General features: G+C 32.2%; 1 protein-coding gene across 1 annotated transcript in view; it reads right to left on the bottom strand.

Annotated features, from left to right (window-relative positions):
- Positions 1-6,979: 6,979 nt before the first annotated feature.
- Positions 6,980-13,294, bottom strand: part of LOC139694306 (sex-lethal homolog) — a 29,284-nt gene continuing 22,969 nt past the window's right edge. The window contains exon 6 of the mRNA XM_071592785.1: positions 6,980-11,779. Coding sequence (XP_071448886.1) covers positions 11,736-11,779 — 44 coding nt within the window. The 3' untranslated portion in view covers positions 6,980-11,735. The remainder of the gene's footprint in view (positions 11,780-13,294) is intronic.

The following is a 13,294-nucleotide window of genomic DNA, read 5'->3' as shown; positions in this document are numbered from 1 at the left end:
ATTGGCACATGGCTTCAATTCTGTTTCCGATCTAATCCTTGATAATAATACTATTCTGTTACAAACAAGTTATGCATGCATTTGGATGCTGAGTCAGAGACACTCATTTAGTTCATGGCTTCAGCTTATATTACCCAAATGATGATGATATTTTATGATACTATAAAGCTGACAGTGCACTGACTGAAAATGGCCTTTTTATGAGTGCTCTATGATATAAAATAAAAGGAGCATAGCAATCAGTCCTATTATCAAACAATGGCTTCTAAGCAAGTAATTTCAGGTCGTGAATTTTGGCAAACCAAATTTTATCACAGCAATTGCTTTATTTACTCTAAAATAATGCTATGAAATCACAGACAAAAAGTTCCACTGCCAAGTATTATACACAAAGAAGAATCCATCCACAACTTCACTTCCTCTAGACACATGTAAGGAGAACATACAATTCTTTACCATTAGGTACGCATTATGATCACCATAGTCCATAAATGTGGTGCTCACATAATGCACAGCCAAAAACTAAAATATTCAAATAACTGCTCAATTTAAGTAATACAGGAAGTAAAGGGCAAATAGGAGACAACTGACAGCTGTTTTCTACACAAACTATTGCATATTGTAACTGCTATTCATTTATATATTAATATGGCACTTTGAATTCGCAATTTAAAGCTCTACAAGTGAGTCATCAAAGTGTGCTCTGTGGTGGCAGTCTCTCGGAATGTGAGTCAAGAAATGGTACCCAAAGGATTATAAGGGACCTCCACGTGCTTTGCCTTAACCTGTGGAATAGAGATGTGGTATGTCACCTTTCTTCTGTGCACAGAGGCAATGAAATGATTAGGCTTCTGCAGCTGAAGGGTAAAAGATATTCTTGTCGCTGTTAATTTGAAACTCTCAACAGTAAAAATAATTTAGAAAAGCAGTACAATGAGCATGTGAATCTACTCTACTATTTTCAAAGAAAGAAATATATAGCTAATGCCATCGCGATTAAATAGTCTGCTGAAGGAAAAAATACTTCCAACATCCTGCTGCTGAAGAGAGATTGGCTCAGACATTTGGTCTCGAAGAGTTTTTCTTCCATCAAAAAGAATTACACATAATAGGTACCTGAAACTGATAAAAAATGAGCTGATAAATTAATACTGCTGCCCATAAATGGCAATATAACATTATGCATAAGTAGCTCAATCATAGAAAATTTATGTAGAAAAGCTTATTACAGGGACCCAGAGGGTGGGGTGGCTAACATACTGGCTTCCCACCCAGAGGGTCCGTGTTTGAATCTTGGAGGTGGCAGTTTTCAGTGGTATCCCAATCCCTACTTGAGGTGCTTTGTGGATAGCACTTTGAGGGAGAATGCAGTCCAACAGATATGACGTTGACCTGTGGACCCTTTGGTACCTTTTGTTATGAGTAGGCTAATGCTGGGTTTCTTTACACCCTTCCTCCTTTCCAATAAATCCCTGATGGCACAAATTATCTCAGCTGTTGGTTGCCTCCCCTAGAAACTACTATTAAAGCTTATTACAGAACTACAAACTTACTTAATTTCAAAATACAGTCGAATAACAACACTAATGTGGCAAATTATGTCGAACATAGTTAATTTCAGAAATGGGTGGAAAGATAACTATGGGAAAATTTGCCGATTTTTTAATCAGACTTCACTGGCTTCGATTCGTTCACTGTATTAGAAAAGTACCTTGTTGAGTATCATAACCTTTGACACTTCATGGGAATTACAAGTGAAAAAGCAGTAAAATTTTATTGAAAATAGTGTTATTTGGAATTACTTTTCAATACAACAACAAGCTTTCACATCAATGTTTGAAATAGTTTTTGGAGAGTGGAGCTGTTTGTCATTTACTACATCAGAGAGAATAGCCACAACATAGGCAACCTAGCAGGGTATCTGAACTGAAAAAAGATACAGGTATATTGTTGAGCGGGAATAAATAAATGTAAGGTCTAACTTTTTGAAACTGCAATATGAGCTACTGAATTTAGACTTTACTATGGCACTTCTGACATTCTTAATAACTAACTTCTAATTCAAAACTTCGAAGGCCAAAATGGTAATATATTCATTCAATGTATTGAGTATACTGAAGGATTCAATAAGACAATGTTATGAAAAGCATTTGAAAGTTATTCTGACAATTACTTGTACCCAACCTTGTTAAAATACATAATTGAGACCCGTGTGAATTAGGATATTTTAAGATGAGTGAAACAAGATATCATCATCAAATCTAACTCTTACTTAACCGAATTTTAATAATTATTTTCCAGGGGAAAAATGAGAAGTGGTAAAAAAAAGTCTCAAATTAAAAGGCTCATTTACTTTTTTACGCTCTTAATCAATAAGTGAATTTAACTTGATGAGAAAACATAAAATTTCTGTATCTTTAGAGTTAATTTATACTGAAGAATGCCCATTAACGAAAAAAAATCTTCATATATATTCATATCTTATTTGTGTAGTTTAAGATTTTAAATGATCTCAATCAAGTACAAAGCTAAAAAGAGGCTGAGAAATGGACAACCTAATTACATAGAATTCATTCCATGCCAAGTCAACACAGATGTTTTTAAATGGATTCCTTCTGTTTTTCTTGATATTCAGCATGTAAATCTCTTTGAATTAACAGTGGTACCAATCTAAAGCTAACGGATATCCATTCAATGGCACACAATTACATAGTAATTATGCATAATTCAAAATTCTGTCTTATGGGCCAGGGGTAAAAGGGGAAAAACTTCAACCTATTGGTGCAAGCCAATTTGCTGAAAAAATACCTACTAACAAGTATTTTTCCTGCATCAGGCATAGAAAACGATTGCCACTATTACAGATTTTTATATTATCACAGTTTTCAGTCAGCAGTAAACAACAGAGTTTTAAGATGTCATTGAAAGTACCCCCCAAAAAAATTTCCAAATAAATCATTAATTTATAAAATGTAGCATGTTTAGTTTAATCTCACATGTGGTGCTGCAGTGAACATTAATATTATGTTGAGCTAGGGGTCATCAGAGATGTGGCCCCTCTGGTGATACAGAGTATATGCATTGAACCTCTCCCGAAAAACCCTGAGTGCACAGGCACTCAACCATATGAAGTATGAGTTTTGCACAGGCATAAAAAATGGTTGCTTTTAATACAAATTTTGATAATACCAAATTAATAACAGACACTAAGTGTCATATAAAAATTTAAAATAATAACGTTAGGGGGTTTTGAAAGAGAAGATTGTCATACAGAATGGCATTTAAACTTGAATTTGTAAATTACACTTCAGAACAGAGAAACAAGGTAGCTGAAGTGTTTTGGCCCAGAGAAAACAAATTTCTGTGATGATATATCGCTAATTTTTAAATATAAGGATTCAATTTTTTTGTACCTAGAGTTAACATAAAAATACTTTGATATTTCCTCTCTTATCCAAGTATTTTTTGTCAATTCCAACTGAAATAGTCACAGAATATCTAATGGTCCAGGAAATACACTATGAATGCATTTGAACTAGGAAATAACAATCATTCTTAGCACCAATGAATCAGTACACCACTACTATCAATCAGTCTATTAACATTACATATTACTGGAATGCAAGTAATAATATTCGTCAAGTGTTCAGCCATATTGGGAAAACATCCAAGAGCTGCGGCTATTTTTCTTTTATTTCTCCTTTAAAATTCAACATTTGTACTATATTAATATGAATTGGGTCTCGTAGAGGAAGCATCCCATACATATTTGGATGAAAATACCCATATGTTTCTTCAAATAATACTATTTTATGACATTTATGTTGTCTCAATTTACTTATTTCATGCAACAGAAATTAATATAGAGTAATAATCTGGTAGTCTACCTTTCCACGTAGGTTTTGGATAGACACAGACTCAGCCTGTCTACATTTCTTAGCCTTGCCTAACTTGAAAAAAAATTTCATCTCACTTCTTTAAACTTTTCAAGTCCACATACATTTTACCTTCCTTCATCCCATCCAACATGCCTTTCCTTTTCCTCACTTCATTTCACCTGCCTATGCTCTTTACCCCTCTTATCACAGCTTTCAGTATTACATCGCCAATCAAAATTCTCTGCCTCCTTTGGATTTCTACCAAAAATCTCTCCTCCCACCATACCAAGCACATATTTATTTGTTTTCCTATTTCTCCATTTTACTTTTTCCATCCTTCTCCACACCCTTTCCTCAAAAGCCTAAATTGTGTATATTATTTAAATGTTTTCATTTTTTGTTTTGAGTTATTGAAGGTTACAGCATATTATGTGACAAATACTGTATGTATGATTGCCGTAGAGTATGTTATATGTCATCTCAATTGTATGGTTATTGGCTTTTGATTGAGACCACTGTTTAAATTTTAAGTTAATCAAAGCTAGACACTAATGCATAAAAACTCATGAATGCATTAATCCTTCACTTATTCCATTACTTGAAGTACTAATATGAAAAGCATAATACTTGATGACTGGATAATTTAGTTTACATAACCTACAAATGAAAACCTTTCATTAAGATTAGATACAAGGCTAAGGACTGAGAGACAGAGCATGAAACGACTCCTACACATTAGATGTTCCTGTTTTTTCAGGTAGTATCAACTACATACTTATGAAAACATAAGCCCACCCATCTCTTTAATAAAAATCTGTTTTCTAATTTTTCTAAACAACAAATATATTTTTATAAAATATGATCAACCCTTAACAATTAAGGGGAAATGACAATAATAAATAAATGTGTAAAATAGACTTTATCACACTTTAAAATGACTACAAATAATGCTTTTACTCAATGTTAAAGCTAACAGGCTGAAAACCACAACTCCAATGGACAAGTTATGGTCAGCATTGTAAACATCAAAATATCAGAATCACAGAATTGTTTTTATAACAAAAATATAAGTAAACCAAAAATATGCAAAATATTTCTAGCAAAAATAAAATAGAATCAGTGAATTTTTCCAAATAAATATACATGAGAAAATGAAAAAAATGCTTATAATAATCAAGTATTATTGAAAAAGTTTTAAACCAATTGGATGCTTCAATCATGATTCATAAGAGAAGGCTAACCAAAAGAGAGAGAAACCAATACGTATCAGAAATAAAAGGCAATCCATAAAATAAATGTTTAACAATGTTTGTTAACTTTATTTGAAGGTCCAAACTGACTTTACAAACTCATAGATAAATAAAATAAAACATGGCAACAAAGAAATTTGACAACAAATAAATTTATTACCTTCATGCTCACCAAAAACGTGATTGCCATTTTTAACATAAAAGCAAAAGCTATTGGAAGCTTATGTAGAAATTGTATATTTCTGGCAAAATAAATGACTATCAGTTTCACCGCCGACTTTCATGAGAAAATGAAATTAGGCCATTAAACCAGTAAAACTTTCCAGAATGTCATGTACAAATTTTCTAGTCTTTCTCAACAGAACTGAAACATTTTAATACCTCTCCGAAATATTTTGTTTCCTTAGCATGGAAAGGCAACTAAAAATTCATATTTTGTGATACTCAGAGATATAAATATCTAAGGGCAATAGAATATGCCAAAATGATAGTCATTGTAAGAATACTGGATGTAAAAATGTACATATACATTTAAAACCAAAAAAGAAACTAAGTCTTTATAATATCAGTCAATTAATTGCTCATTTTGGTTTAACGAGTTTTTAAAACAAATGGGATAATTCTAATTTCAGTGCCTGAAATTACATATGCATGCATTTCATAAAGGAACTCATAAAACATGAACATAGTCATGTATGAAAATGCACAACTTCCATAAAATTTATCTATCTTCCTTAATCCATCTCAACAATTCAAATTTTAAACAATTATTTTTTCAGGCTTGCTGTAATTTTGCAACAAAATGCATATAGCTAGCAATTCAATGTGGGTTAAAAGATGCACAAACCAAACATTTGGCATGATAAACAATGCTGAATGTTATGGAAAGCAAGTTTTTTGCAAGGTAATGGGTTACCAACCAAGGAAGCATCGTCTCGTTAGGATGCATAACAAATTGGATGGAGTCGAATAATGATAAGACGGGGGATAATCACCCGATTTTTATGTCACAACCACAAGGACATTTTGATTGCAAGGAAGGGGGGGAAGAAGAGAGACAGTTCCAAGGTGAGCCTCATTTGATGCAGGATAGAGGAGAAACTCAGCATCCTCTTCTCTGCAAATAAAACACAGGAGGCCTCCTCCTCCTTCCTTTCAACAATTGCAAACAGGAGTTCAGACCCAACTGATCAGTTCCAATTGTATGTGTTGTAGCCCCCTCCCATCCCGATCGGATTGTAACGGTTGTGGGTCTTGTCTTGGCGCATTGCCCCATAGCCCTGGGTGTATCCTCTTATTGGAATTGATGGTCCTCCGCCATAACTCCCACCACCACCACCCACGCCCAACCCACTCCCACCCATACCTCCGCCACCTCCGCTCACTGCTCTTGCACTTCCCACAGCCCCACGGCCACCACGACCTGTAACAATCATCAAGCAACCATATCCAAAAACCCTTCACTTACCAACGTGAAGGATTTTACATACCCGCTCCAACTTCTTACGAAGATTGATGTGGGTGTGCTACAATGACGGTTTCAGTACTTGTGCATTTTTACGTTGGCTAAAATATTTGTGCTCAAATCAAAAACTTCATCTAGCAAATTGCGTTAGGACCAGAAATTACCCACCTATTTTTTTTTGGAAACTTTCAATGCTTTAGTTGCAGAACTTACATACATAAAACAAGAGCATTCATAGGATTTGAGCAAACTGTTGCTAGTAATATTAAAGTAACTCACAAAAGTTGCTGGAATTAATTTAAAAATGAGAAGTGCATGGTACTTCTAGGGTGACATGCATATGAATATTATCTTTGCTGTGCTGATAAGAAGTTTGATAATCAGAAATATTACATCAGTATTATTGAGTAAATAACGATATAAAATAATCTCTCAAAATTAAATTGTAATCATAATAATTAAAAACAGAAACTGCCTTCCATGAAGTTATTGTACGGTACGTAGTTGATGTCAAAATAGTTTCACGTTGGAGGAGGCTTGGTTTTCCAAAAAGAAGTATCTATTAGGGTAGGAGAAGTGTTCTTTTCCATAAAAACACTGAATGCCAAGATATCTTTATTTGTGCTGAATTTCATGGAGAATAGAGATGTTAACCATTTCACAATGCATATAATTACATAACAAATATTTTTTACCTTCAGCTATAACGACAAAAGCTACAAGTACTTCTATTTATGCCATTTTGTTTTTATTGTTGGATACCCATGCAGATAGTTTCCATTCCAAAATATGTTCACTATCAAATATCACATTCATTTCAATGTTAGCATAGCTTCATTATTTATGCCAATACAATGGCATGGCTATTTGTTTTCTCAATTAAGGTTTAATATCTCATAACACCATCAAAGAAGAATTAAACACCAGTATACTCCAGTCATTGCCATTAATATAATAGCTTGTTTGTAGATACAAATTGATAAAATATTTAAGCGCTTCTGATAAATAATGCTAAAAAATACAAAAACAAACAAAAAAATGCACAAGTCCCTTAAAACCAAGGACAATAAAAACCTATTCCACCAGCATATGGCTTGAACAGTTTTGCAGGAATAATAATTAGCAGCAATTTGATAAGCGGTGAATGATGTTTATTTTACTGTCACGTTTCAAGATATTGTACCTTTATGATGATGAATGATTTTGATTTCAAGTAATTTAGGCAATTCTGATCATGAGGAATTATATTATTCAACAAATTATAAACATGGGCAGTGGATGAAAGTAGAAGCCATCTAAGTAAAGCTTTTAATTAGAATATGACATATAATAACTTAACTAAACTTTCTAAATTGCACTACACACTGCAGAATAACTAGACAAGGGCATGAACAATGTGACATTTTGTGGCAAATAGCCTGCTCCTAAATAATATCAAGAAAATTTACAAGGCTGATTCATGCTTGGTGTGCCAAAGCATTCAATAAAAATATTTAAACATTGGCTATGGCACTATTGCTACCAATATGTTTGCAGAACTACATTGCAGTAAGGGAAACATTTTTTGGAAAGCTTTAGTGACCTAACAGAAATGTTAATGTTCACTCCACTTTATAATTGTGTACAAGGATAACTAAGTTTCAAAGAAATGCATCCTGTAACTTTAATACTAGAGTGAAGTACAAAAAAATTGCATGATGAAATATTAACCGAGAGAAATTAAAGATTTTTATTACTGGCCAAACGGGATGAAAAACTTCCACAAATTACAAAATTAATAATATGCTACTTACATAAGTTTCATTGATAATAAAATTGGAAATCCGTACATGCTATTGCTATAAATAAATATAGCTGATAAAACTCATTAAGCGACCTAAATATCTTGAAATGATCATTCACATGTATGCATGGCAGTATAAAAATGATATGTTTGTTTGATAAGGAAACTGACTGTATTAATGTGGCCTATAACTTACGAGTATATGCTACATTATTCCATCTATGACACTTAATATAAAACTGATTACGTAATTATAATATTAAATAACAATGATGCAACAATATTTTATTTGAATTTCATATTAAAAACACACAATTGTTAAAACACTTGCACCAGAAATAATCATGGTTAAAAGAAATGAACTGGCTAGCTACTGAGATGTACTGATATTACTGATTCAAGAATTATAAGAAAACACTGCTTTTGAGGAAGAAGGCCACTTTCATCAATGGTGTAGCAATAAAAGCTCATGAGCAGACAACTCTTTCAATAAAGAAAAAACCTCCTCCATTAAGTTATTTGTTTTGTCCAATCTCAAAACTATGGCGTCCCAACAAATAAAACATGTTACCTTCAAAGAATAAAGTATGATACATGGTTCTGTAACAATTACTAGCCCAAATATGAGAATGTAAGGAAGTGTGTTATATAGGAGATTAATCTATTTCAACATTACTTGAGCTTCAACCGGAAAAAGTAGACGTTACCGATCACTTACAATTGCACTTTCAATAAATGCCACATTCATGAGTATTCAATTAGTTCAATAACATATCTCATGGATATCATTTCAATTTTAATGGCATGGTACAATTTCTAACGGGTGCTGGTTGAACAAGCTTTTATTGAATTATACATATATATATATATATATATATATATAAATATATAAATTAATAATTTAACAAAAATAAATTAAGGGTTAAATTCATAATAAAAGATTTAACTGAAGGCCAACAAAATAAATTAAACTAATAAACTAATCCTCACAGCATAAACAGCACATATCACAACACCTCAATTGAACTTTTAAATGCCTATAATAATTCAGTATTCAATATCACATACACAATTTTCCAAGCTCACAATGAATCTTAACTCAAACTGAGAGAAACATGATGACAACATGACTGATAGATAAGTACTATAACAATATTTATGATTTCTTCTACAATACCCCAGTCAATATACATCACAGAATTAACTAAAGCCCATTACTTAAATGTCAGGGAGGAACAAGTATTTGGGCACCTATGCTTTTCTTTATAAAGAAACTTCAACAATAAACAGTTTCATAGAAGACTCCTACTACTAACAAGAATAAAAACTTGCAACAACTAGAATAAAAATCACAAATATTTTTAAATCAGTATTTTCAATAGAAACTGCAACTAGTGACAATATTCAATTGAAGCTTGTCTATTAATTTTATCACTTCAAGAGATAGGTATTACCCACAGTAACAGTTTTTATACTAGTTTCATATCTACATAGAGTTTCCTTTTTTTCTTGACAAGAATAATTTCAATGCTTGCTATGTCTATAGAAAAATATCTTGCTTTCATCATCAACAGAGGCAAATGTCACGAAAAGCTTTAACAATTTATCTTATAATTTTTGTAGACTTATTGGGATACTTGAAAAATAATAAATATTTATATTTACATGGTTTGAATCAATAAAACAATTCTTACTTCTAAAACCATATATTTAATAACTGACCTGAAAAAATGAATTCTCAAATGATAATGTGTCAAAAATTAATTTCTTGTGAGAAATACCCAGAGTTTAACTGTTTATACAGCCATAATACTATTTTGAATTTGTACATGTATCATAAAACATGATTGATCGTCAATCTTTTAACATTGGCCTTTCATGAGTGGGCATTACTGCTCATGAAAGTATAAACGGCATCTCATGAATAAACAGATTTGCTAAGTAAAACAAAAACTGCATGCATATGCAAAAACTATGCAGTGAAAAATACTGAGTTGACATTTTTTAACTTTAAAGACAACTTTAATTTGCAATATTTCATAAACTTTTGAATGAAAAAACAATACCTTTGACTCTTTTAGAGCTCTTGGCTAGTTACAGTACTCACAATATTTACAGTTACTACATACTTAAATCAGATTATTAAATGCAACTTAGCCCTAGCAACTTTCACAGGCAATTATTTGTCAATAAACAACTGTACACAATGAGTATCTCATTCCTTATCACCAATGATATAATCGCCACAGAATCATAAAGTAACACCATCAACTAATTTGACTTCGCTTAGTGTAACTGAAGTACCTCTTATATACAGTATCTATATTTAATAAGCTGTCAGAAAACTATTCCAGCATTTATTTTGCAACCTGCACAAAATAACAAACAACAAGGAAAACACATGAATGATTGTCAAACCATGATTGTTTCACACAACCATAATGAAACCACTGTTCTTTCATTAGCTCGTATGTTAATCGATGCATCATTGTAAAGAGACAAAGCAGGCTTTAACCCTACAAAGTAGTTAATGAAAAGGAGCAATGATATTTTCCATAGCAGTATTAAACCAAAACAATATTCAATTTCCTTATAATGAAATTCATACTCACTCTTAGATTAAATGATTCTGAATGTTTTATCCAAGCATAACTAAGCATACAAAAATATATTAATTTTACAGCTGCATGCTAGGAAGAAGCACACCATTTCAGAAAATATAACTGGTTATAGGATTAATGGCTCAATATTTGTCATGGCCGCCTAACACGAGTCACTACATCATAATTTATGGCACCTTTAATTTCACGGGTGGGTTAAGTAATGTACATACTTACAATGCTACCATTTTAGACTGACAGGAAAGTAAAACAGTGCTGCTATCATTATGGGTGACAAAAATTTTTCATTCAGCGTTAACCAAAAGCCATCTTGAGATGACAGGACTATTGATTTAAAAGGTGGTCATTTTGATGAGAATTCCAGGTCAACAATTCAAAATATTAAGAAAATAATGAAAGCCTGCTTTTTTTAATTATAACACATACCTATACACACGACTTTCATAACATCAATTAGAATCTTCAATATTTCAGGTCTGCTTTTCAATTTTTTCAACTTAGAATCCTTAAGTATTTTTGCTAGTACATTTGCAGTTTCCCCACTAACAACAATGTTACATTTACATATCTACACAATAAAAAGAATTTATGATGAAGTACCACAGAGATGCATTGATATCTACAGCTCTAAAACCTAAGAAACTCAGTACCACATTAGGGGAAGTAATGACATATTTGTATTATTCATCTAGAATGCACACAGAACAAAACAAATTCACACAGATAACAATGCTCAGTTTAAAACTGATATGTTCTTTTCTTCCCATACAAACCATCTCCTCCTTTGATGCATTAGCAAGGGAGAAAGACAAAAGTAAATGAGTAACACACATAGTTTCTTACAACTCACATTCTAGGGAGGGAAGGAAATCGAATCTAAATGCGACACACATTTTTCCAGCTTTACAAGGCAACTTGCAAACACACACGGTGCTTTAAAGGCAACCTTATTATGAATCCATAACAAAAATCAACAATCAATTTTTTAAGGACATAAAAAGGTACTTGTGATATTCTGTACAATTTACAATATTGGTGTATGATTGATTGGTTTTCAGAGCGAATATGTGTAATTATTTTCATGACAATTAGAGTAACATGCATTTACAGACAGTAGTAGCCTTTATGTGAATTTGGTATATAGAATGCTATTAAGGCGCAAAATTTTAAACGCAACATTGTCCGCCATTTCTTAATATTTCACTGGAATTCTGTCAGATGCTTTTACGACTAGGCCTATTTAGACCTAAACACTATTTCAGGTACAATACAATATAGCATATACATTATGCAGTAGATCATTGGCTAACTGGCTGTTAGAATGACTCTCAGTTCTTTGAATAAAATTTGGCATTACTAAGAATCCACCAGATAAATTCATCCATAGCAAAAATCAAGAGATGTTCACAATATCTTTCAGAATAAAACTGATAAATAGCATATTGAAAATTCTATGCTCCTTACATGAGGCAATAAAGACCAAGATTAAAGAGGATATTTTCAAAAGTTATTTGAAATGGCATACTCCCATCTCAACATAAATTTGCCAAGCTATCAATGATTTACTGCATACTAGGTTCTGTTACACACCACCTAAGTAGAGATGATTTCAAGAGTTTCCCCTCACATGAATATTATATTAATATATACATCTATTTTTACATAGTTTTACTTAGCATTTGCTTTCAAATCTCATTAAAACTGATCTACTTTAGTGCTAATACGTACATTATATTAACATTATCAGTTAACCTTTGTCCTGCAAATAAAATACCCTAGAACAATCATCCAGAGCTACTAGTACAAGAATGTATTTTTCCAAAGGAATATATATCAGCAGATCATTCTCCATGTATTTTTACCCATTAGTGTTACAGTGAAATGCTGAGAATGACATCATCCTAAGCCACACTTTCAAGAGAACTGAGTGGATGCAATTCTATCAAGGAGTGGGATTCAAATTCAACATGTATTGCATGAAAGTGAGAAAGTATCCTCCTATTATAATATCTTTATCTTTGCTTTAAGTCAAAAGAGTTCAATACAAAGAGAATTCCTTTTTATCAACATTGTACTTGGTTGTCTAAAGAATCTTCTGACAAACTTCAGATTTCTCACCTGGCACCTCATCTTATTCACTCCAAAAGGAATTTATATCAGCTAATGGTTTGCAGGGCTGCTAAAGACTTTCTCAAAAATAAATGTAATAATGTGCATGGCATTTTATAATTAAAATGTAATTAAAATTTTACAGAGAAAATAATTATGAACTATGCTAATTGATGGATTGTTCAATT

The sequence above is a fragment of the Hetaerina americana genome, unplaced genomic scaffold (assembly GCF_022747635.1).
Source record: "Hetaerina americana unplaced genomic scaffold, ioHetAmer1.1.p SCAF_5, whole genome shotgun sequence".
Lineage (NCBI taxonomy): Eukaryota > Metazoa > Arthropoda > Insecta > Odonata > Calopterygidae > Hetaerina > Hetaerina americana.
This window is presented reverse-complemented; position numbering and strand designations above follow the sequence as displayed.